Here is a 26,218-nt window from a genome sequence, read left to right on the forward strand (position 1 = left end):
GCAGTTCATCTTTACGGTCGTGAGTAAGATAGACTGAACTCCTGTATGACCATAAATACAAGAAATGTATATAAATGTTATTACATTTTTAAGCATCATCTTCCCACTTCACCTCTTGTCATTCATTATTTTTGGTCATTCTGTTTTATATCCCATTGTTTTTGCAGATTAGTCTTTTTATTAACCATTTCCCCCAATTATCGAGAGATGTCGAATGCATTCACCTTGAAAAGTTCAAGTATGCATATGAATGCTGTCTCTTCATGTCCAAGGACTTTTACAACCCCTCAAAAACATTTCTGCGCAGGCACACTTTTAAATGATGATTTCAAAAGGAAAACCCGGAACTCACAACCAAATGAGAATCTGAAAACTCATACACAGATGGTCCACATTTTAATGGATGATTTACCATCCTGACATTTTAAATATAGTATAATTTATGTTTTTACAGTTAAATAGTTTTGATTAAACAATTTCACAAAACATCTGAAGATTGAATTATACAGACTAGTTTGTAATATCACAGTAAGCCATAAAAACATTGAAAATTCTACCATATAAGGCCATTTATATGTTTTCAAGGGATGTCTGGGTCTTTTTTTTTATTATGACAACAGTTCCACATGTTGTCAAGCATACAAAACGAAAGGAAATATTTATCATAATAAGGCTCGGAAGTGTCAAGTAAGGCGACCGAGATGTAAAATCAGGCAAGCTACAGTAGTGGTGCTTCATGCATCATAAAAATAACGCAAGATCTTACACAACTGCACACTTCAAACGAGTATAACAAAGTATGTGCTCTGAAGTATGCATTAAGCCAGGAACATACAATAACACAGAAACTTTCATCTCGTTTGCATTCATCATCACCAAAGAAACATAAGAACCCCCTATTTTTCTGTGACGCAATGGTTTGTGGGAAATATCCAAAAACATGTCATCCAGACACTGCTGACATATAACATACTGAACAGAGAGCACGTGAAGTGGGATATCTAAAGAAAACTTTGAGGTAAGAATAAAGATAGCTTCTAAACACACACACATGAATAGAGCAGCGGTTTGATGGTCAGGTGGCTATTCTGCTATAAATACATGCCATTGATAAGATAATCAGACTCTTCTGTGGTGAGAGGCAAAGCTTTCTTCAGTTTACGGCGCACAAGCCAGAGTCTGCAGATCACCATCAATAACAGCAGAATGCTGATGATCAGACCCAAAGCCAGAGGAAGAATGGCACCTAAACAAACAAAACTGAATTATTAAAATATACACAAACGCATACTTGTATCTATCCTTTAGTCCAATGAAATTCTTATTTTAATCCATTCCTCCCAAAAAACACCGGGTAGAAGGTCGTGAGAAACAAGTGGTGGGTGCACGGAATGTAAAACGCACCTGACTCGGGAGGAGGGTGTCCTTCCATTAGGCGATGTACTTTAGATACAGGAAGTGAATTTTGACGCACCAGAAAAGGAGATGGATGTTTCTCCTCCTTGACTGTCACTACGGCTGCTGCAAGTGAAGAACATTATCAGTTCATTTATACAGCGGCAGAATCCTCACATTAACATAATAGTGTCATAAAAACATTTTCAGAAGTTTCTAAACAATGGCAGAATGTGTAATTCATCACATTTAGGTGGAAACTGATGACAGTGAATGTCATTTGACTGATAGCTGTTGATACTTTAACATGTGTGCTGTGTGTGCTCTATATCTGTGAATTATTCATGAGATCACAGATGCTGATTACATTGTAGAAATGGCTGGCGTATTGCACTGTGACCATACAAAAAGTCTGTATATTATCTTCATGTCATGTGAATTTGTGAGATTTGGTGTAACAGTTTTGCTGTACATACATGTGTATGTTTTCATGCCAAGTGATGGAGTCGCGGTCGCCTGCTCTTTTGTTACTGCTGAATAACAGAAGTCATTTAGTGTTAAACAAAAATAAATTAACGTACACTTCTATAGATTTCGTTCAATAAATTAATTTAATCTAAAATGAACAAATGCACACATCTACATATTATGATTAACCTAAAAAAAACTATTAATGATATTTAAGTTATAATGACGAAATGACAAAATAAGTTTAAATTAAATGGGAATGTTTGTAAATATTTTAAACTGAAATATAAGCCTCTAAAAATCCAGTTTAAATTATAAAGGACTAAATGTACTCATCGATAAATAAAATTTAACCTAAATAAGTAAACAAAAAATCTATAAATGACATGTAAACTGAAATGTAAGCATCTAAAAATCCAGTTTAAATTATAAGGCATAAATGTACTCATCTATAAATTAAATTACATGAAAACTAAAATGCCGAAATATGAACATCTATAAATAAAGTTTACACTAAAAAGAATGAATGCAAATGTCTATAAATGTTTAAACTAAATTGTTAAAATGTGCACATACATAAATACAGTTTAAATTACAATGAATGTGCAAATCTATATTTTAAATTTAACTTAAATAAACTTATCTATCAATTAATTTTATAACAATATCTTTTATTAAATGTAAACTTAAATCCAGACATATCTATCAATTAAATTCAATCTTGAAAGAATAAATGTCAATGTCTATAAATAGTTGAAACTAAAATGATCAAATGAATGCCTCTATAAATCCAGTTTAAATGAAAAGGAATGAATGTACACTTCTAGATATTAAATTTAACCTAAATACATGAACGAAAAACTATAAATTACATCTAAAGAAAAATGGCAAGATATAAACATCTATAAATAAGGTTTAAACTGAAACGAATAAATGTAAAGAGGCAGATGTGCTGGTGTCTCACATGGTTTCTGAAGGCACTCATTGACACAGTCGGATTTCTGCAGAAAGTTGTTGTGGTTTCCCTTGCAGCCGCCATACTGGAAGTGCAGACACTGTCCTGTCACAGAATCATAATACCAGCGTGGAAAAACACCTTTACACGGGCCGACCACTGGAGGCAATAAACAGGGATCTGACAGAGAGAGAGAGAGAGAGAGAGAGAGAGAGAGACTTGTACTCTCTGTGCAGTATCGTGTGACACAAAGACTCTTTGTTAATTACAGACATTAGAAGAGAATGAAAGGAAAAGTCAGAGTGAATCCATGTCTACTCAAAGCAACACCTGTTGCGTGTCCCGCCTCACATTTTAAACATTTACATTTATGCATCTGGCAGACGCTTTTATCCAAAGCGACTTACATTGCATAATCCTATACATTTATACATAGGTACGTGAAATCCCCTGGGATCGAACACACAACCTTGCATCGTTAACGCAATGCTCTTACCACTGAGCGACAGGAAATCTTAAAGGTATAATTATTCATAAATTTCTATTTAGTTTTGATTCTACAGTCTTTCTGGACTATGTCTTCCTTTTCTCATGGAACAGAAAGGAATTTTTAAAAGTCCCTGTGAAATGAAAAATTACAATGCTGAAAATGCACTTCCCCCTCTAGTGACTATCCATCTGTAATGATGTATGTTAGGCGGCTTGGGTGGAGCATTCGTTAACTCCTCCCCTCCCCAGTCTGCTGCCAGTTCCCTTTAAAAAGGAAACGGCTGTTTTTATACATCAAACTGCAGCTAAAATCGATCGCAACTTCCCGTTCACTGGGACTTTAACATAGATAAATAAAAAGAATGAATGAATGATGTCTTACCTTGGTTACTCGTCGCATAGCGTTGTTCAGGTTTATAGGGGATATCAGGGGTTTGTATTTTTGAGGATGGTTGTTGGGCTGCTGTTTCAGTTTGTATGTCCGGTCCAAGTCTAGAGGGGGGGCTGGATTTATGACTGCTGTCAACTAAAAACACACACAAAACAAACTCTTTCAACATATTTACTGCAGTAAAACATTAGTCTTTACTCATACAAATACCATTAGGGCGTTGACGGTGGGCCCTATAATCACAATTTACAGTATGAGTTAAAATCACAGTAATCCTGAACATCGCATAACTCAACATTGCTGAAAAAAAGGGAATTGGTTTTACTGCTACAAACCTGTAACAATATTCATTTTAAGGATAATTATGTGAATTGTGTGCATTATTCCTGCAGCGCAGGTTAATTTATTTATTCATTTTTTCACTCAAATTTTTTCTTCGATAATAAGATGTAAAGTAAAGAGGTTTGGTCTGTAGACACACAGTTTTGGCAGAAGTTTTCATCTGATCGATCAGGGCAGTGCTGCTTCCCATCACAGGCGTAACCAATGTCAATACAACAGCCGTCGTCACACATGAACTGATAGCGAGAACAGTGACCTGTACACACTGTAAAACACACACATGAAAATATGAGTTTTAAAGGATAAAAAGATCCATTTCAATGAGATTTTAAACCCTACATAACACTTTCATTTTGAAAGTTGCAAGTACACGAATCATTTTCCACCTTCTGCATTTGGCGCTGGTGCGAGGACGCTTACGGACACATTATCAGAGCTCTTCTGTCCAGCTGTGTCAGTCACAGTTATCTGGAAGGTGTACATTCCCTCTCTGAGACCACCGAGTTTCAGCAGACCCGGATGAGTCACCTACAACACACATCACAACACAAGCTCTGAGGAAAACGTTATGAACCATCATTAAGTTAATAGGTGACCGCACAGTTAATATGGTCCCTCGTCCTTGGAGAATTTATTTGAATGGGCTTTTTTCCACGAACCCCCTCACATGTTATAATGACACCTGGTGAAAAGGATGCGATAATGTGTCCTGACATGTTATGGTTTACCTTCATGCGAACAGAGGAATCTCCTTTGACAAGAGTCCATTGGTAATGTGCGATGCCGTGATCATCAGTGCTGTCTCTGCCGTCCAGCACGGCCCAGTCTGTCGGGAGCTGAACCACAAGATCCTGTCCGGCATCACTGCGGGGCGGCTCATCCAAATCTGCACACATCAACATTGACTCAAACAGTACAAACCACCAAAACGTTGAACTTGTATTGTCTCCCATATATATTTAAACATGTTTTTGCCGCCACCCTAGTATTTAAACTGTGGCAGAAGCATCAGGAAGATATCATTGGCTGACGTCTTCTCTGACCCTTTGTTATTGTTTACAAAGACAGATGTGATTATTTCTGTGATACTTGTTTGGGAGTAATTGTATGTTGTGCGCACATAATAGCTCAAATGAATGAATTATTTTTTACATGATACAATTATTATTGATCATTATTGATACTAAATTCCTTTGCTAAAAGATTCCCCGTGAACACCTTGTTTGGGCAGTTTAAAAAAAAAAAGAAATCCATCGCTAGAGAGAAACCCACCCTGCAGCTCTTCTGACCCGTGCGATGGTCTCCGGGATGCGGTGTCGGTGACGGGCTCGATGGGTCTGGTGCTGTTCGCCCGGCTGTAGGTGCTGAACCCGGGCTGAAAGGAGAACGAGCACACGTTCCTGCCCCTGTACGTGCAGTTGAACAGATAGCAGCGTAAGCTGTCGTCCGGCTGCTTCAGGTCCTCCTGAATGATGGCGTCCGTGCATCGCGGGTGCGAGCAGCAGGCGTGCACGCAGTCCCTCCAGCTGAACACCCGCGGCGGCGCGGACAGGAACGAGGCGCCCTGCTCGATGGACGCGCTCGCCCGGATGATGCGCTCCTCCGCCACCGCGAAGCCGCTCACGCAGACGTCTCCGTCCTCATCGTCCACTCCGGAGTCCGACTCATCCTGCTGGAGCTGCTTGCGGAACTCCTCCAGCAGCTCCTCCACGCCCGATATCTTGGATGTGAGATCGGATGTCGGAGAGGATCGAGTCGCGCTCGTCACACAGAGAAGAACAGAACAGATGAGCGCCGACAAAAGCATAATGACGCTTACCGCTCCTCTCCAACGGTGAAAGGAGAAAACGCTCTTCCTTACATCATATTTGACATCATCTGTACTGTTTTTGGATGTAAGAATCACCGTTTGCGCATTTTAGGAGGACGAAACGGAGACGCACCTGTCGCAGTCAAAGGCAGATAAATCAGAATCAGCGCGTCTGTATGCAGATGTGAACGAGATTTTATTCCTACAGGGGGCGCTGTGTGGCTCACAAAACAACCGACTGTGTGCTTTGGCCTCCCGGTGGCATCAAAAATCAAATATATTTATTATAACCTTCAATAGAATATGGGTAGCAGCAATAGTGTGGTGTAGTATAGTATAATATAAAAGCTGTATAGTTCAACTATTATAGCATACTGCAATATTCGGTGGTATTCACTATGGTAAATTGATTAAAAGTACAATATACTATAGTATATATCACCCCCCCAACCTTTTTGATCTCTGCAGGTATTGCGTAGCAAAAAACCGCCACGAAAACAAAACTCAGCCATTTACAGACGAAAAAAAATATGGTTACGTAACGAATCATTTTCTTAAAATGTACCTAAAATATGTATTGTATTAACAATTTTTTAACATTTTTAATCATGTCTATAATTGACCAGAAATATGTTATAGCTCCATCGAAATACAACATACTAACTATAATAATTCAATAGAATTTTGATTTGACCAGCGGGTGTCGCTAACGCGCTAAGTTTCGACTGATTTGCAAAGTTTCATACCTTCTCTGATCACTACCATAGTAGGATTTGAGAGCTCGCTAAACACGGCGTCCAACTGTCTGAACGTCACATCGGGTGTTTAATATTCATGATGCGCAACGCCTTCGTCATAGTACGACTCATTCCTGTCAGACGGCGCTGCTCCGCCCCTCGAGCGTAAGTTCTGTGCGTTTCAGATAAATATAGAAGAAGGGCAGGGTCCAGCGGACGCACGCGCTACACCCGACGGCGATTTCGCAACTCGGCTATGACATAAACAGGAACGACAGGACGGAGGAAACGCGAGGTGAAAGGGCTTCGTCCGACGCTCCCGGAGTTTCACGTTCACTTCGGCATCTGCACGCGCTCCGATAAACGCGCGCAGCAACGCGTCGGTGAATTTCCTGGTGCGCGATGAAAGTCTTTTCTCGAGTCGTGACGAGCGTGTCAGATCGCAGCAGCTCAGACTTTCTCTCTCTGTCTCTGGTTTTACATCTGATTGGATTCTACGGTTTTCACTCGGAGACGGTAATCGCGACTGTTGTAGGTTGCAGTCGCTGGTGACGTCACGACACTTTTATTTGTTTGTTTGTTTGATGTCGCTAGTGTAGCCAGACGTGTCAGCGATGAAGTGTGCAGGTTGAGCTTCTGCACTGAAGGGCTTCGAACTGAACTTTAACCGACACACAATGAATTCGGATCTTGAAGGGATTTCTCTTTCGGTACCATCTTTCGGACATCCGCCGGGCGCAATGGCTGAGAATAGCAGGGAAAGCAGCGCTGCTGTGAATTCTGCCACCGTGACCCTGTGGCATGACCCGTCCTGTAAGAGTGCCAATCCCGGGCTGATCTGTTGCCCGTCGGACGCTGGCACGTTGTTGAGCACCTGCAAAAACAAGAATCGAGCCGTGACAGTGGTGTACGTGAGAAACACGGAGATGAGCCAGTCTCAGAGTCCAGAGAACATGGCACTACAGTGTCTGAAGGATGCTTGTGACATTTTGGGATGTAAACTGGAGATCATCCACTTTGGGATGCTGGACTTTGGGGAGACGTCGGTCCTCGATCACTTTTACAATGCCGGTGAGTATACGGACGTCGGGTTTGTCCTGTATGAGGGTTAAGGCATGTGATGTATCTGAAGAACGTGCGGATGTTTAGTCTCGTGGATTTGGAAGTCAGACACCGTCAGATGTTAGACGTTATCAGATGTTTTCTGCATTCTTTTGGCTTGTTTTTCGACAATCAGGTTTTCCAGGAAAACTCTCGGAGTGAAATGTGATTATATCGCTCGCCCACATACCGATGACACAGGGTGGATCGCGGCGACTTGAACTCCTTTTCCATGAAAGATGACAGACGTTCAAACGTTAACGTCGGAACAAACGTGTAAAGCTGAAGGGCAGCAGAACCAGAGAGACGAGGCTTGTAAAAATACCTGAAAAGTTTACTAGCGTGGGAAGTGTGATCGTGGGAGTGGAAGAGAGTTGGGAATCCGATCTGAAGTCGGTCAGAGAAACAAGAGAAGAAGCTTATAGGGAATGTATGACTGAAGAAAGATGATTTCACACTATATGAAAGAAAGAGGTGCAGAACAGATCCGGTCATCGGTTTTTATATGAAGTAATCTTTAAATATGCACAGCCTGATATTGTGAAGTCAAATAGTTGTTCAGTAGTTCAGAAGGCGGGCTTGGAATGTATTATTAATGTCTAAACTGTTGAACTCCACCAGGGCTGAACATAAACAGTTGTGAATTGCAGGTGGAATGTTTAATACATGACAACAGATCAAACAAGTTGTTTAATGTAAGACAGTGCAGGGCTCAACGCTAAGGATTTTTTCTACTGGTCTAAGTGATTCCAATTTTTACTGGCCATGCCACAAAAAAAGTATTAAATAATATCTAGTTATTATTGTTTGTTTTTCACCTGTGCAATCTTAATAAATAAGCATATGATACCATAAAAACTATTAGCCTATAACTAAAAAAATTCAACTATTGTTGAAAACAACTAATCAGTAAGTGATCAAACAAGGTCAAGTATCAACGTATGTTCAATATCACAGATAAATGTCATAAAGCAAACAAACACATAATCAGTGCATTTCAGGTGTTTTAGATTGGCCTAATTATAGTATTTATCAAGTACAGAAATGAAAGGGGTCATATGGCAGGAATACGTGTTTTTCTGTGTCTTTGGTGTGTTATAAGTTGCCCATGCATACATTAGACACGTAAAATTGCAAAAATGTAAGTGTCTGAACAAAAGATGCATTCTATCTAAAAGCAAATGTGAACACAGATCTGCCTGAAACTCCTCGTGTAACCACACCCCCACACATGAACGTCACTTTGTGGTATGATTTGACTAAGACCGCCCAAATGTATAGGCAAGTAAGGTGGGCGGTCTTGTAAATCTCAATGTACCGTCGCCGGCGCAGCCTGATGTTCGAATATGGTTAGAGGCGTTACATTTCCCTGCAGTGAACTGCCCAATCATAGCACACCTCGCTTTACAGAGCGATTAGCTTTGTTAAGTATCTGCACGTTTCGGAGAGGCGGAGCAAAGAGGAGATACAAACATGCACTGAATGTGGAAAATACAGCGTTTCTTAACCTTAATCGTGTAAACACATTACATTACATATAAAACAAACAATAATATTTGTTTTAGCCGTGTCAAATTACCATCTTAAATGATGTTTATACTTTATAGTCTTCACTGTATTCAATATAATATTGATTTATCCTTACTAAAGTTATAATTTAATCAGTGAAGCGCTGTGATTGTTTTTTTTTAAGTTCTTTGTTGTTTGAGGAACAAAACCGAGAAATTTATTATGCCGCTGCCCCTTTAAGAGAATCACAGATCTTGTATAATGTAACACGTGCACACATGCGTTTTGTTTCCCGTTAGACATAATTGATTACTTTTTACAAGTATTCTTGCTACTATTGCCATTTTGGCATAATTTTGAGTCAATTTGTCAGATTAAGAGTAAAAAGACTGAAAGAGAACTCAGTTCAGTATTTTGCGCGTTGTCTGATGTCAAACAGCTTGTGAGATCCGATTCCAGTCCTCTTTTGCATCTTCTTGGGAATATGTAAATAGGCAAGTCTTAAAAACTGTCAAATTATAAATTTCCATGACGCTACAGGACTGGCCATGATCGGGCAAGTGACCACTCTCTCAACTGCCCGAGAATCTCCCATGCTGGCACCGGGCCATCGGGCAAACCTTTATGTGGAGCCCTGCAATGACACTGACCCCTGTCCATCAGATGACCTTAATGTTGAGATAAAACACAAAACTACTCGGAAACTTGTGTGGGAATGTGTGTGTTAGTCAGTGTTGTGGAAAATGTGTGACACGTTTTGTTTGTGGGTACAAAAAAGATTGTTCCAGTCCTCTCTGTCTGGTTAGCCTCATGTTTGTAGCGTGTATGTTATCAAATGAAACACGAGAATATTTCCCTGATAGCGCACATGCATTGACGTTGATGTCTGCTTTTACATCTGCAAGATGTATTTTTTTTATTGTTTGCTCATCTGCAGTACTTCTCATGTCACATATTGTATAGACATCTAGAAGATGTCTGTAAGATGTTTATGATTTAGAATGCATGTAAAATTGCCATCGAATCTTTATCGGATGTTTTTACACAGCAGATGTTCTCCAGATCTATAGCAGACATCTTACAGACGTACCTGTGCTATCTGGGTTAACTTCCACCATCATAGCAATTCAATCTATAAATGTGAACCTCTTTTTATGGTCACACCAACTAAAGCATTCATTTAGTGTAAACTTATGGGCAAAAACATTTGAGTAGAGATATCGTGGGGTTCATTTTGGTGTATTTTTGTCACTATCCTGTTACAAAATAACAAGTGTTTCAAAAAATTTAAAATGTTTTGGGGGAAAATCTGTTGAGTGTCAGTTTCATATTTAACTTTTTTGTTACAAATCGTGTTGATCCGTGAGCTGAGCTTTTCGTTACACACCTTATAGTTTTGTATTATTGTAATTTTCTATGATCCAGTTTTACTTTAGTTTTAGATCACATATGATACTTTTGCTTCTGCGCTGGTATTTTCTGGTGCCGTCTTGAGTCGGTCCTGCAGTGATTCTGTTCTTTAGAATTTGTGATGATGGTGGCTTTGATATGGACGAGCTTGTTTATCAGCAGGGAGATGAAACGGTTGTTTTCTGTTCAGTAACATCACAACGGGTCTAGATCAATCTGAACTGTTATCATATCATCACTCTTGGAATGCTCAGGATGACTTTCTGTGAAATGTGATGGCTCATGACTTGACAAATCCTTCCGCAATATTTGACCATATTTGAGATGGTAGGATGGGACAGTTCACCCAAAAAATGTAATTCCGTCATTGTTTACTCACCCTCAAGTTGTTCCAAACCTGTATAAATGTATTTGTTTTGATGAACACAGGGTTATTTGGGAAAATGTTATCAACTGACATTTCTGGGATATTTTTGACTACCATAGTAGGAAAAATCATTATTTTTGTTATGTTGAACACAAAATAAGATATTTTGAATAATCTCTGAAAGCAAACAGCACCTTTCCATCTAATTCACAACAGAATTTTTTATTTTTGTGTTGAGTATCCCTTTAAATTATCGATATCCTGATTTTCACCTTATCAGATCAATCAGATTTGTGCTATGTGATGATAAGTATCTTATGCCAATGTTTGGTTATTTATTGCATTTATTGTAAACTGCTCATCTGGTCCATAGTCGACTGTGATGATGATGGGATTCATGGAGCAGGGTTAGCATGTCGGCATGTAACCCGTTCTGCACTATTTGTGTCACTGTCGTAAGTGATTGTGATGTGTGATCATGTGAAGAGGTGTGACATTGTCGTATGATCTGCTGGTAACCATCTGATAATCTTACATGAAGTGTCTTGTCGTGTTTCTGGCATCTGTCTCGAGCTAAAACTGATCCTGGACAAAGTCTCCTTCAAACAACAAACACACACAAACACCATCAAATAGTCTAGATTTCACAATATGTTCACCTAATAAACACTTAATCAAAATTAATAAACACTCCACAAAATGAGCAACAAATGATCTTATTTTTGGATATGCTGTTATATAAGCAGCAGTATGATGTTAGATTCGTGTTGAACTTTAGATTTGGGGATCTCTACATTGCCTTACTTGCCTTTTTTTCGATTGAAACGTATCTCTTGTTGCAAAAGTTGTTTTTTTTTCACTGTGAGTCTCTTTGACATGAAAGTGTCTGCAAAGAGCACAGTTATTGAAGTTTTCATTTGTGGTTTCTGCCGCTCAATAACCAGAGACAAGAAGCAATATCACTGCAGCTCCACTGGACCACAGGCAAATCTAAAGTAGATTTACATGGGAGAAATGGGAAATAAATTTGCATGTGGGAAACGGGAAACAGATTTACATGTGCGTGTTGGAATGATGTGAGCTTTACTATACAACTAATCACTTCATCAGCTTATATATGTAGAATTTCTCTCCACTTATAGCACACTCCATCTGGCACACGTCTATTTGATGTCTGCAATACGTTTCGGAGACTTCTGCTGTCAGATGTCATATAGACATACAGAAGATATCTGTATGATGTTTATAATTTAGAATGGATGTAAAATGGCCCTCTCTAAGATTTTTTTACATAGCAGATGTTTTCCAGATCTCCAGCTCTAAAGCATATGTCTTACAGACGTATGTGTGCTAGCTGGGTCGGTTCATCTTTATTTAATCTTGCGCTCCTTTCACCGTCACAAGATCAATTCTGCAACTAAAATCACAAATTTTTTAACTAAGAAATATCTTCGTCATTGATGTGCATGTAATTTGAAGTTTAGTTTTTTATGTACATAATTGCTTTACAGTGTGTATGTACATAAAATGCATATTTCATCATTTATGTACATGTGTGAATAATATATGAAAGTCAGTTTTCATGAACTGACAACTATACAGCTGGAAACTTTTTTCAAAGAATAATTTAAATCATTTTAGAGCGGCTCACTTACAGATGCAAGTATTGTGATTGTTGGACAATAAGTGGCACAAATCTCACCAGAATGATATTTATACAAATAAGACGATTTGCTTGGTTTTACTCTGATGTGCGTAACTGAAACAACAGTTGTAAAAATGATCTGTAACAGACATCTGCAAACACAGTCGACTTCCTGCTGATATTTAAAAGACATCTCGAGCTTAGCCCTCGGGACAGGCCCGATAGACTCAAACCACACACAACACGCCATCTGCCATCTATTCACTTCCTAACATTTTTTGTTCAAGTTTATTATAAACTCCAAATATCAAAGTAAACCTTTGAAAAATTAAAAAAACACTTATATATATACTTAAACTGATAGAAAAGTTTAGGTATATTTAATCTTAGACTAGAGATATACTAACATGTTAAGTTTTTTCAGGTGGATTCGGGTAAATAAAACAAGTTAAGGAAAAGTACTTTATTTCAAACATACTAATAACTAAAAAGTAGCGCGGTAGTTTACATAAAGTGCACAAAGTAATGTATAGATCGTTTTATCAGACGTGCACGCCTAGACTGCAGTTAACTGCCGGTCTGTGTTTGGATAGTGTCTAACACTATAACTAGTTTATTTAATTTATGTTAATATTAATTTATATTATTATTTTTGTATAATCATTGTTATAAAACAATGATTTGTTGAATTTTGTTGTACTAATACTTGTTGTACTATACTTGTGCGGCTTTTTGTAACATGATTAAGAAAAATATTTATTAGCCAAATGGGATAAAGCATTATAAGAACTCATACACTGCTTCATCTCACAGACGTTTAGTTAATCAGGTGAACAGTCATCATTTGCCATCTCATTTGTGTCATTGACCTTCTTACAGGCGTTATGATTGAAACACTCAACATGTCAAACATTCAGTCATCAGTTTTACTCTCTCTCTCCTCCCCATTACTCTCTGATAGTGTTGGATCTGGATTTGTCTTTACTGAAGCTGTCACATAAAGACCTGCGTCTTGTCTGAGTCTCAAACTACAAACATGATATCTAGCATTAGTTATATATCTATTGACGGAAGTTTTATTTGTGATTGTTCTGTTGTGCCTGTTCAATAGTTGCGGTATATGTATTCCTGAAAATGTGTTATCTCTGCCATGTGTACTGTATTTGCACAAGGGTCTGTTTGCATATTTCTATGCCTCAGGCAGTTTAGGGCAGTTCCAGACATGCAATCTCTGTGAAAACAGTGTAAACCGTGAGATGGGCATTTTCTAGTGCCGTATTGTATGGAAATTAGTCTAATTGGTTTAACATATTTCACAGAAATGACATTAACCTAATGAAATGTATTTATATTCTAGTTGAATTGTTCCCTGTCCATCATCAGAAGTGTTTCGGGTCTCTGTTGCTCATCGTCTCCTCTGTCTGTCTGTGTTCACAGATGTTGCAGCGGTTGAAATGACGGAAGCGTTTCGACAGCCGTCGCTCTTCTATCATTTGGGTGTGAGAGAGAGTTTCAGCATGGTGAACAACATCATCCTGTACTGCGACCTCAACTCCGACTCACTGCATTCTCTACAGGTCACCACGCCACCTGCCTAACAACATTACATTCTGTTACTTTTCTTACTCGACCGGTCACACGGTCGGTCAAACACAAACTCAATCTTTAGTTCTACAGCAGTAAAGTCATCAAAACTAGAAAATCGTCACAAAATGAGTCCATCCAAAAATACAAATTCTGTCATCATTTGTTACTCCTCATGTAGTTGTAAATCTGTATGTGATTCTTTCTGTAGTGGAAGACAAGAGAAGATATTTTGACGAATGTATCCAGGGTTTTGTGTTCATACACGGAAGTCAATGGGGTTCAATGTTGTTTGATTACACAATGTAACCATTTTTTTGAAAGTTGTGTTTCACTTCAAATTTTGACAGTTTCTTTTTTAAATTTCCTCACATTTTTACATTTCTGTATTATTACTTGTATGCAGAAATGAAAGGTAACGGCAAAACACTGAGCTCAAAGCAATGCTTTAACATAATATTTACTAAAAATGAGTCGTCCAAAACTTCAGAAGTGTACATTTAACTTTTTCTGTCTTTATGACTAATACTGTCCTCACGAACCAAGTTTCAGACATAGTCACCCATCATCGCTTCATACCACCTTCCCTGCGCTAGAAAAATGTCTGACAGTGACAATTGGAAAATCATTTAAAAAAAAATGTCTACTGCAATGTTACGATATATCTTACTTAAGCTAAATATACACTAAAACATTGAAGCAACATGAAAATAAATTCTACCACAATGATAAGCACCATAAAATTGTACAATAACTATTAAGAGTTTGTGTGTGAAACAACAATTTGTTACACTGTTATCAACGTTCTTCAAAATATCTCCTTTTGTGTTCCGCGGAAGAAAGAAGCTCATACAGGCGGTTAGATTGTCAGGCATCAGATTGTTGCTATGCAACAGAAATAACACTCAGCTTCTGGTGTAGTGATGCAAATATAACTTTGGGAAAGAGGTGTGGCAGTAATGTCCTTAAAATTTGACATATCTGATGTAAAGTAGTGGATGTCCCAGATATCTCAGATTGGCCTAAACTCTGTCTATTCTCTTACACGAGTCGACTCCAAACTCAAGTTTATTTTGCATTTATTCACTGCCGGGAGCAAACTTGAGAGACTCAACAACCAGATAAAACACATGCTAGTTTTATAAAAAAAAGCACACAATTTTTATAGGTTCTTTATGATGGGTTGAGTTCTGCGAAGCATTCTTCTATGTTCTAGTGAATAAACCTCATTTTCCTATAGTGCATATTTCTCAAGACTATGAGATCAGTCATGAGCAGACATCCATTGGTATTTGTGTCCCTGCATTCTCCAGAGAGAATGACCTTTCACCTCAACAGCTCCAAGACCTTGCAGTACTATGAGAAATTTCTCCCTGACTGAGGTCACAGCGTTGTGTTATTGACCACTGACCAATGAGCATCCAGGAACTATTCCTTTTAGAAACATGATTTATGGAACTTATTTTTCACTTTACTTTCCTAATCCTAAACTAGGTCTAAAATAAGAGCAAATGTTGTATAAGAGTGCGTTTGTGCACATAATGGGACAAACATCTGAAGTGTTTGCAGGGTTATCTGTGCCAATGGCAGATGGAGGGACTGTTCAGCAAATCTTTTTGATTTTTAATTTTGCAGTTCCGTTTGGAGATGCTAGCGGCACAAAACAATCACACACAATTGTCACTATGTTGCGGATAAAGTTCTGTCGTAAAAAAAACACAAGTGTGGTTATTTTGGACTTTTAATAAAACAAGAAAAATTAATTATAAAATATTAAAAAAGACAGATGGTTAAACATTTTGACATGTTGAGATTCCTAAATAGACCAATGTATAGAACCTTTAAAGAGTTTACTTGAATTTAAACCAGTGTTAAATATTTTGCTAAACAAATACAATTGCAAGAATACATTTATAATATTCCAGAAAGGATGTGAAATTAATGAGAATAAAATGTAAAATATTTGAATATTTTGAGTTTTTTTAATTACAATCAACCTGCTGGCTTCATAAAACTGTTGTTAACTGTAAAGGGTAAAATGATGTAATTCATGTTTATTTTTATGGCAATTTAATTTACTTTGATTTGATCAAGATCAAGTAAATCATGGAAGGTTAATCAAGCATGTTGTGCTGTTCAGAACATAATGAAATACACTTTTAGGATAACTCAGACACATGGTGTAATGTGTAAAATGAGTGTTAAGCGTCTCTGTTTCTCTTTTACAGGAGCTCATATGTCAGAAGAATATGGTACGTGTGTACATTACACTCTTTCTCTTCCTAATATTTATTTGCTGTGAATTTGCTTTCTTTTCATCTTTTATTGTACCTTACAGTATTTAGGGCTGTTCAACGATCAATCGCATCCAGAATAAAAATGTGTGTTTATATATGTCTGTGCATATTTATTTAGTAGTTCTAAGCACATAAACGTACACATACACAAATATTTGTTACACATGTTTATGTTTATATATAATTTAAATTATTTTATATTAGATATTTATAAAATATAAAATATCATTTTATATATTTTTCTTAAATACAAACATGTATGTGTATGTGTTTATAAACACAAAAGTAAATTGCACAGTACACAGACATATATTATGTAAACACAAACTTAATTCTGGATCTGCATTCATAAGGATGTCACCAGCGGATCTGAAGTGGAGGTTTTGCGTCCAAACATGCACAATTATGATTTCATGTGTCACATATGGTTTAAATTCCAGTTTCACATAGCCGACAATTCTATACACAAAATACTCATGCTAACACAATCATGGTCTATTTGAACCTGAGTTTAATTTAATTTATTTCAACCATGTGACAGAAGGACCTTCATAAAATAATGTGCCATTGGATGAGCAGCCTTTAATATCAACAACAAAAGAGGGGATGTGTTTTCTCCTCTCTGTCTCTGAGCTTATTGATAAATAATCCCATTCATGCATGACTTCATTGTTTACATTCTACATAGCTTTATTCTGTCCAACACCCTGTTAGAATTTTGTTGGGTCACAGTCCACCGCTTGAGATCCACTCGCTGTGAACATTCATGGTTTTCTGCAGCTAATGTCAGTTTCGTTCATCTCTCTCCAGTCGTGTGCCGCCAACTACACGTTCATCCCGTACATGGTGACCCCTCAGAATAAAGTGTACTGTTGTGAGAGCAGTCTGATGAAGGGTCTCAGTGAACTCATGCAGCCCAGCTTTGAAGCTCTGCTGGGACCCATCTGTATGCCACTGCTTGACAGACTCACACAACTGCTGAGCGGCTGTAAAACCAGCACCTGGTGAGGAACACCTCCATCCATCATGTCTTCATCTTATCTCATCTCTCTATCTTATCTCATCTATATCTTATCTCATCTCTCTATCTTATCTCATCTCTCTATCTTATCTTATCTTATCTCATCTCTCTCTTGATTCATTTCTAATTGTAAACCACATGTGCATTTGAATAAGTGTTAAATATATAAATACACAAATAAGATTGTGAGAATACAGTGCCTTGCAAAAGTATTCATCCCCCTTCATTTTATTATCATTTTGTTAGGTTGCTGTCTTATCTTTAATTACTTCAAATATTTGTTTTTTTACTTGAATCTACACTCCATGCACAATAATGACAAAACAAGAAAACAGATTTGTGATAACTTTGCAAATTTATAAAAAATGTAAAACTGAAATAAGTACATTGCATGAGTATTCATACCCTTTTCTGGGACACTTGAAATGTAGTTCAGAAGCATTAGTTTTTCTTGTTGATGTTTCTTCACTGAAGACTTCTGAAAACAATCTGCTGTATTGAAGGTTCACAGAGGCATCTAGCCTCCAATAATCCTTAATGAAAAAGGTCTGGAACCACCAGATCTCTTACTTGAACTGACCTCTTGTCCACACTGAGGCATCGATGGTTAGAGCGGTGCTCTAGATACGGCTGCAACATAACAAAATATGAAGAAAAGGACATGGGATGAATATTTTTGCAAGGCACTGTATAGACATATTATTTTGGAAGTAATGTAAAAACAATTATGTCATAAACATTGTGAAGTTCAAATTTAGGGAAAAAATCATAGCGAAGATTCAAGTCAAAATATTTTGAGGATTAAATCTAAATTGCAGAAATAAAGTAAAAAATATTTCAAGAATAAACTCGACATTACAAGAATGAAGTCATAACATTCAAGTCAAAATATTACAAAAGAAAGTAAAATCACAAGAATAAAGTCGTAATATTTTGCAATACAAGATTCAAGTGAAAATGTTTTAAGAATAAAATCAAAATTACAAGATCAAGAGTCATAGAATTGTGAAATTAAAGTTGCAATGTTTAAAGAATGAAGTCACAATTACAAGGATGAATTCATAGAATTGTGAGTCCTAATGTTTTGAGAATAAAGTCATAGCAATACAAGATTTCAGTCATCATATTAAAAGTGATGAATGTAAAAGGCAAAGTTGTGATACAACAACTCATAACAACCAAAAAACTGAAGAACATTCTTTTATGTGTCATTTAATGCTTTGCATTTATATTCTAAGCTTGCTATGTGTATGATATATTTGATTTTTATAGTTTGATATCTGCTTGGTTACGACATCATGTATTGGTTTCAAAATTATTTTGAATATATAACTTTTGCGTCGTTCTCATTATATTGAGGCTTTTCTCTTGCGTCTCTACATCTTCATTCTCTTCATTTTAACTTTATTAAAACATTGCATCTTGAATTTCACAATGCTGTGATTTGGTTCTCATCATTTTTATGTCCCTAAAGTGACGATACTGTATTTAAACAAAAAAAATCAACCGTATTAAAAAAAGATGTTTTTTCAGTGGTTTTATTGAGTATTTTCATGTTGATAGCCTGCAGAGATAAATAAAAGTGTTGTTTGTGTGTTTGTTCAGCCATTATTTCCGTGAGACGGTTCTGAATGAGATTCGTAAAGCGCGGGAGCTTTACACCGGAGCAGAGCTTGCGGCAGAACTCGGTAGAATCCAGCAGCGTCTGGATAACGTGGAGTGTCTGTCTGCCGATATCATCATCAACCTCCTGCTGTCCTACAGAGACATTCAGGTGCTGCATTTAACTCATTCAGAACCGCTCATCACATCTCTAAAAGATTCACTTCACTTATATAGTTGACAGATCAGTGGATTTTACAATTGGATGTACAGTCAGGTCCATAAATATTGGGACATTGACACAATTCTAACATTTTTGTCTCTATACACCACAACAATGGATTTCAAATGAAACGAATAAGATGTGCTTTAACTGCAGACTGTCAGCTTTAGTTTGAGGGTATTTACATCCAAATCAGGTGAACGGTGTAGGAATTACAACAGTTTGCATATGTGCCTCCCACTTGTTAAGGGACCAAAAGTAATGGGACAATTGGCTTCTCAGCTGTTCTATGGCCAGGTGTGTGTTATTCCCTCACTATCCCCATTACAATGAGCAGATAAAAGGTCCAGAGTTCATTTCAAGTGTTGTATTTGCATTTGGAATCTGTTGCTGTCAACTGTCAAGATGAGATCCAAAGAGCTGTCAATATCACTCAAGCAAACCATCATTAGGCTGAAAAAACAAAACAAACCCATCAGAGAGAGAGCAAAAACATTAGGCGTGTCCAAAACAACTGTTTGGAACATTCTTAGAAGAAGGAACGCACTGGTGAGCACAGCAAAACAAAAAGACCCGGAAGACAACGGAAAACAACTGTGGTGGATGACGGAAGAATTCTTTCCCTGGTGAAGGAAACACCCTTCACAACAGTTGGCCAGATCAAGAACACTCTCCAGGAGGAAGGTGTATGTGTGTCAAAGTCAACAATCATGAGAAGACCTCACCAGAGTGAATACAGAGGGTTCACCACAAGATGTAAACCATTGGTGAGCCTCAAAAACAGGAAGGCCAGATTAGAGTTTGCCAAACGACAACTAAAAAAGCCTTCACAGTTCTGGAACAACATCCTATAGACAGATGAGACCAAGATCAACTTGTACCAGAGTGATGGGAAGAGAAGAGTATGGAGAAGGAAAGGAACTGCTCATGATCCTAAGCATACCACCTCATCAGTGAAGCATGGTGGTGGTAGTGTCATGGCGTGGGCATGTATGGCTGCCAGTGGAACTGGTTCTCTTGTATTTATTGATGATGTGACTGCTGACAAAAGCAGCAGGATGAATTCTGAAGTGTTTGGGCAATATTATCTGCTCATATTCAGCCAAATGCTTCAGAACTCATTGACGGCGCTTCACAGTGCAGATGGACAATGACCCAAAGCATACGGCAAAAGCAACCAAAGAGTTTTTGAAGGGAAAGAAGTGGACTGTTATGCAATGGCCAAGTCAATCACCTGACCTGAATCCGATTAAGCATGAATTTCACTTGCTGAACACAAAATGAAGGGAAATTGCCCCAAGAACAAGCAGGAACTGAAGACTGTTGCAGTAGAGGCCTGGCAGAGCATCACCAGGGATGAAACCCAGCGTCTGGTGATGTCTACGCGTTCCAGACTTCAGACTGTAATTGAAGTATTAAAAAGTGAAAGTTTGATTTATGATTATTATTCTGCCCCATTACATTTGGTCCCTTAACAAGTGGGAGGCACATATGCAAACTGTTGTTATTCCTCAAACTAAAGCTGACAGTCTGCAGTTAAAGCACATCTTGTTTGTTTCATTTGAAATCCATTGTGGTGGTGTCTAAAGCCAAAAATGTTAGAATTGTGTCAATGTCTTCTGTATCTTCTGTATATTGAATTGAGTCCTCTTGAACCCTGAAGGATTTCTATTGGCTGGAAAATAATAGTTTTATGATGTAATCCATTTGATCTATATTACTATACCTGTGTTTCAATTGTTTTGCTAAAGCCTGTAGAGGGATTTTCTGTTCTCTGTGTGTGTGTTTATTTTTTATGCTAATGGTTTACTTACTGACTAGCGTACTGTACATGTATATCAAACAGCTGTCCCTAGGGGCCGTAGGCGGATTCAATCCAATAGACAGGAATATAAACCTGAAACTCAAGTGGAGTGATTATCTCTAAATAATCAGGTTCATAAAACACAACGGTATGATAGATGCCTAATAATAGCAGTGGTGGCATTTTCAGTTTGATTCAACATGTTTCCCTGGAAAGACTAAAATTCCTCTGAAGATGTGAATGTGAGGCACACATCTGGAGTTTGCTTGTGTTGGAAATGTTTTGGTTTTGTGCGTTAGCTGTCTCATCTTTACAGACGATTGAGCTGTTGTCTGAGGCTGGCAATTTTTAAATACAAAGTTGTTGCGTATCGACTAGCCTAGAGAAACCAAGATCATTTGAAAAAGCTGCTGTTTTTAACCAACAATCATCTTTGTACATAGGTAGAATATATCTGAGGTTTTGTTTTCCTTACATGCCGTTTTATACACCACAAAAATGCTTCACGCTCTTGGTGATGTAACTGTTTGTGATCTTTTTTATGTTGTTTAATTTTGCTAGATTTTTATTTTTGATGTTTGTTTTGTGAAGTGTAGCTTCTGTTCCTCCACCACAGTGTAAAGATGGAAAAGTGCTATTGAGTTTGCTTTAGACGTCATTTACATATGCAGATATGTTAGATATACCAGTAATGTTTTGCTGATTCGCCAAATGATTAAAACAAAATAGAAACGTGTCTATGAAATAGAAATAAAAATAGTTTAAATAGCATATTCAATGTGTAAATATGAGCCTGACATACAAAAATCAAAAAATAATTCAAAATGTTAATTTTATCAAATTTTCTAGATTTTGTTGTCATTTCAGTCCAGTGTTTGACGAATTTCAAAACCTCAGGAGTGACAGAATGTCATCCAACAGAAATGTGAAAGACTGACAGCATGATAAGACACAAATTATCACGTAAAAAAATTATGTTGAACTTTTCCTAAATACATGTAGAGATATGACTGTTGGGTTGTTTAACAGTGAATCTGAACTTGTTCTCTTTGCCGTATTTGAGGTCTGAAAATATACAGAGCATCTTTTCTGTTGTTTTCACCTGTTTCTCCCGTTTCCATTTTCTGCAAATAAATGCAAATAGAAAGACGATTTTGATTTGAACTTAAGGAGATATATTTTTAGCATTTCACATAATGACAAAAATGACCACTTTACCTAAACGCATCTATAAATGTACATTTTAATATCAGAAAAACGGTCTCTGAAGTGTTCGGCTGGATGTCATCACTTCATTTAGTAATATCCAAAAAAGACAGTCATCCTAAATTCCCCTTCATGTCATTCTTAACCTTTGTGTGAGTCTTTCCTCTGTAGAAGAAAAAAGAAGATATTTTGAGAAATGTGTTTTTAGTTTGTACAATGAAAGTCAATGTGCTTAAGTGTTTTTTGTTTATCAACGTTCTTCAAACTATCTCTTCTTTTGTGTTCTGCAACAGAAACAACGTCCGACATGTTTGCAATGACACAAGAGTGAATAAATTATGACAGAATGATCATTTTAAGGTAACTGTGCTTTTAATAAGGTTACACATGTCGAAGATTAGAAAAAACTAGTTTGAATTTGTTTACAACTGGTATAACGATGGTTTTGGTTGATGGGATCATCTTAATAGCAGGTATGAACAGGGTGAAGATCTCCATTCCAGTCCCAGAATCCTTCTTTGTGTAGGAGCTGTATTTAAACAGTGTTTGTTTTGACGTTTTGTGTTTTTTCCCATGTCTGTAGGATTATGAATCCATCGTGAAGTTAGTTGAAACACTGGACAAGCTGCCAACCTTTGACCCCATGGCCCATCCTCATATAAAGTTTCATTACGCCTTTGCCCTCAACAGGTGAGAGCTGCTTCCACACACATTTACAACACTTTCTCTTACAAAATAATCTGTAGAGACCCTGAAGAACAGCTCGGATGCTCCAAATGCCAGATGATCCTGTTCAAGGGCTCCTGATGCGATAAGATGTCTTGATGCATCTTTCTCAGTGTTTGTCTTTGGTTCTATCTACAGGAGGAACCTGCCAGGCGACAGACAGAAAGCTCTGGACATCATGTTGCCTCTGGTCAACTCAGATGAGCAGGTGGCGTCCGACATTTACTGCCTGGTGGGCAGAATCTATAAGGACATGTTCCTGGACTCTCACTTCGCGGACACGGAGAGCAGAGATCAGGGAATGCGCTGGTGAGGATTTCAGAAGCACACATCCACGTCACATTTCACCCCGAAGCTAAAGACAGAAATCTAAGCATAGTCGGTCTTAATTATTCATGCTAAGCATATTTTTTCTCTCTTCTGCTCTCGGAGTGAATTATGACCTGGACGGGTTCTTGACAGATTTTGTGAGATTCACCCATCATGTTGCCATAGTAACAGAGCATTGATGTTCAGGGGTATAACTCTCTCTCTCTCTCTCTCTCTCTGTCTGCCTACAGGTTTAAAAAAGGTTTCGAATCGGAACCCACGTTGCATTCTGGTATAAACTACGCAGTGCTGTTGCTGGCTGCAGGGAATCAGTTCGACTCGTCCTTTGAGCTGCGGAAAGTAGGTGCGTTTGATTGACAGACGTGAAGGACGATGGCTTCCACCTCATCCAAAACATTTATGTTGAACTACTTATGGTTTGGTGACATTGAGAGGATTAGCATCACATCTCTGAGACAATAAATAGAGAGCTAACATATTTCTCCTGAGAAAATAACAATCACAAATGTCATTAGAGTTTCAGAAGAGATGTCAACAACAGCCGGGTGTCCATCCAAAAATGGGATTAGCTGACACGCAAAATTGTAACATTGCATAAAACATCTGCGAAAAAGCTCAAATTCCATGTCAACCGTGACTTCCCAACAAACCGCCATTAAATATCAAGAAGAAAAGTAAAAGAAGCCTCTGAGTATAATAATTTTCATTTATAATTATTACACAATAAATGCGGTGCTTTTGTGGACGACTGCTGTTTGGGAATCTTAAATAGTTTTTTGCGAATTAACTTTTTTTTATTTCGAAATTTGTCATTGTCAGCCCGTCCACAGTCTCAAACTGAGATCAAAAGTCAATATTATTACTCGAATACAGAATGATGTGCAGGGGCGGACTGACCAGTAGGACATTCGGTCAAAGTCCAGAACGGCCGTCCCACAGACGACCTGTCTGACGCGATTATAAACGCAATGCGCGCAACGCTAAGTCATTTAACGAGTCGGACACCTAATTGTGTAACGCAATGCACACATTACATACAACAACCCAACCTCCCCCCCCCCCGTCGACAGATTTGGTGGAGGGCCGATGTGGGCCGAAAAGTCCAGGGCTGAATTTGCTTCCAGTCCGCCCCTGATGACGCGTGATGAAAATAAATGTTATTAAATGTTCTGTGTTAAATATAAACATACTCTTTAAATGTACTGCGTGTGTGTTTCGTAGGTGTGAAGTTGAGCAGTCTCCTGGGCAAGAAAGGCAGTTTGGATAAACTTCAGAGTTATTGGGATGTGGGTTTCTTTCTGGGAGCCAGTATCCTCGCCTGCGACAACACACGAGTCATTCAAGCTTCTGAGAAACTCTTCAAAATTAGAGCTCCCACCTGGTATCTACTCACATTTTATACCCACTAATGAATCAAAACTGCTAAGTTACAATCAATATGATAAACATCACCAGTCACTTGTCTTAAGAAGAGTGTTTTGCTGTCTTCGTCGTCGTCATTGTTGTGTGTGTTTCAGGTATCTGCGCTCACTGGTGGAGACCATCCTCATTTATAAACACTTCACTAAACCAAACACAGATCCACAGACCCCTAAACAAGAGCTGGTGGACTTTTGGATGGACTTCATGGTGGAAGCCACTAAAAAGGATGTGACATCTGTCCGTTTTCCAGTACGAACACTGTTCACACGCACTCAAACACGTACAGTACGGTCAAGACTTAAAACAGATCCAAAGACACACCAGACTCACCCGGAGGTCACCTTGATGGAGTTATGTTGCGTTAAAGGGATAGTTCACCCAAAGATAAAAAGTTACCTAGGGGTTCCCAAACTATGGGTCCCTCCGGGGGGTCGCAAGGCCGAGGGCGGTATCACAAGATGATTTCCAGATGTCTCATGTTCATGACTGGAACAGTCTCATGTGCACGCAGATTATTTTTGAATCTTTAAATTTAGGATCTTTTTATTTGTCCAAATTAAATTTATTGATTTATTTTCTAGCAAATACAATGCAGGGAGGCCAGTGGAGGAGTGCAGAGAATCAGAAAAAACTTTTTTTATATTCAATTGTATTATATTATATTATATTATATTATATTATATTATATTATATTATATTATATTATATTATATTATATTATATTATATTATATTATGATATTATATGATATGATATGATATGATATGATATGATATTATATTTATAATCTAAAATAGCATAAGAGAGATTTATCTTCATTGTTATTTTTTGTTGTGTCACACATATGAAACATGTGCAATTATTTTGTTAACTACGCATTTGTGTATACTGTCTATATTAACTCTCGATGTTTTATAGAATATGTAAATGTATTTTATTTATGGTGGTATTGTATGTTTGATATGTTTGACGTGTGCAGGTATTAATACTGGAGCCCACTAAAGTGTACCAGCCGTCTTACCTCTCTATAAACAAAGATGCGGAGGAGAACACTCTCTCTATCTGGCATGTCACTCCTGATGATAAAGTATAGTCACTCAAACACATACATTCTCATTCTCAAGACACAACTTATTCAATTGAAGCATGACTTATTTTTATATAATGTCGCACTCTCTGTCAGAATCAAGGGATTCATGAGTGGAACTTCAGTGCAGCATCAGTACGAGGTGTGAGGTAAATAAATATATTAGAAGTATTAAAGAGACTGCGGTTTATTGAATATCGTCATTTTAAAAGCAAATTCAAGAAGTCGCCTCCTAACATAATGATATGTGAATAGTTATTATGGTCAAAAGAAAGTGAACTAATGTGAGTATTGTAG

General features: G+C 37.7%; 2 protein-coding genes across 3 annotated transcripts in view; one reads left to right on the top strand and one right to left on the bottom strand.

Moving 5' to 3' along the window:
* Positions 1-379: 379 nt before the first annotated feature.
* Positions 380-6,576, bottom strand: lrp11 (low density lipoprotein receptor-related protein 11). The gene is made up of 9 exons (XM_056763925.1): positions 5,313-6,576; positions 4,769-4,926; positions 4,427-4,568; positions 4,180-4,305; positions 3,690-3,833; positions 2,828-2,998; positions 1,872-1,928; positions 1,405-1,521; positions 380-1,246 (listed from the first exon to the last, which is right to left on the bottom strand). The coding sequence occupies exons 1-9, from the start codon at positions 5,845-5,847 to the stop codon at positions 1,092-1,094; spliced, it is 1,605 nt and encodes a 534-aa protein (XP_056619903.1). The 5' UTR covers positions 5,848-6,576; the 3' UTR covers positions 380-1,091.
* A 150-nt stretch (positions 6,577-6,726) lies between these two features.
* map3k5 (mitogen-activated protein kinase kinase kinase 5) overlaps positions 6,727-26,218 on the top strand; it is a 28,927-nt gene continuing 9,435 nt past the window's right edge. For both annotated transcript variants that reach the window (XM_056763923.1, XM_056763924.1), the window contains exons 1-12: positions 6,727-7,658; positions 14,057-14,196; positions 16,432-16,455; positions 17,311-17,504; positions 19,127-19,295; positions 22,940-23,046; positions 23,221-23,391; positions 23,643-23,755; positions 24,634-24,793; positions 24,930-25,083; positions 25,814-25,921; positions 26,018-26,070. In XM_056763923.1, coding sequence (XP_056619901.1) covers positions 7,265-7,658; positions 14,057-14,196; positions 16,432-16,455; positions 17,311-17,504; positions 19,127-19,295; positions 22,940-23,046; positions 23,221-23,391; positions 23,643-23,755; positions 24,634-24,793; positions 24,930-25,083; positions 25,814-25,921; positions 26,018-26,070 — 1,787 coding nt within the window. In that variant the 5' untranslated portion in view covers positions 6,727-7,264. The remainder of the gene's footprint in view (positions 7,659-14,056; positions 14,197-16,431; positions 16,456-17,310; positions 17,505-19,126; positions 19,296-22,939; positions 23,047-23,220; positions 23,392-23,642; positions 23,756-24,633; positions 24,794-24,929; positions 25,084-25,813; positions 25,922-26,017; positions 26,071-26,218) is intronic.

The sequence above is a fragment of the Triplophysa dalaica genome, chromosome 13, assembly GCF_015846415.1.
Source record: "Triplophysa dalaica isolate WHDGS20190420 chromosome 13, ASM1584641v1, whole genome shotgun sequence".
Lineage (NCBI taxonomy): Eukaryota > Metazoa > Chordata > Actinopteri > Cypriniformes > Nemacheilidae > Triplophysa > Triplophysa dalaica.

Bases quoted from the DNA above. Each gene is read 5' to 3' on its own strand.
- lrp11 (XM_056763925.1), bottom strand. From the start codon at position 5,847: ATGCTTTTGTCGGCGCTCATCTGTTCTGTTCTTCTCTGTGTGACGAGC. The intron at 3,834-4,179 runs GTGTGTCTACAG...GTGTGTTTTTAG, and splicing joins TGAAAACTTCTGCCAAAACT to TTGACAGCAGTCATAAATCC. The intron at 1,929-2,827 runs GTGAGACACCAG...TCTGTTATTCAG, and splicing joins TGAGTGCCTTCAGAAACCAT to CAGTAACAAAAGAGCAGGCG.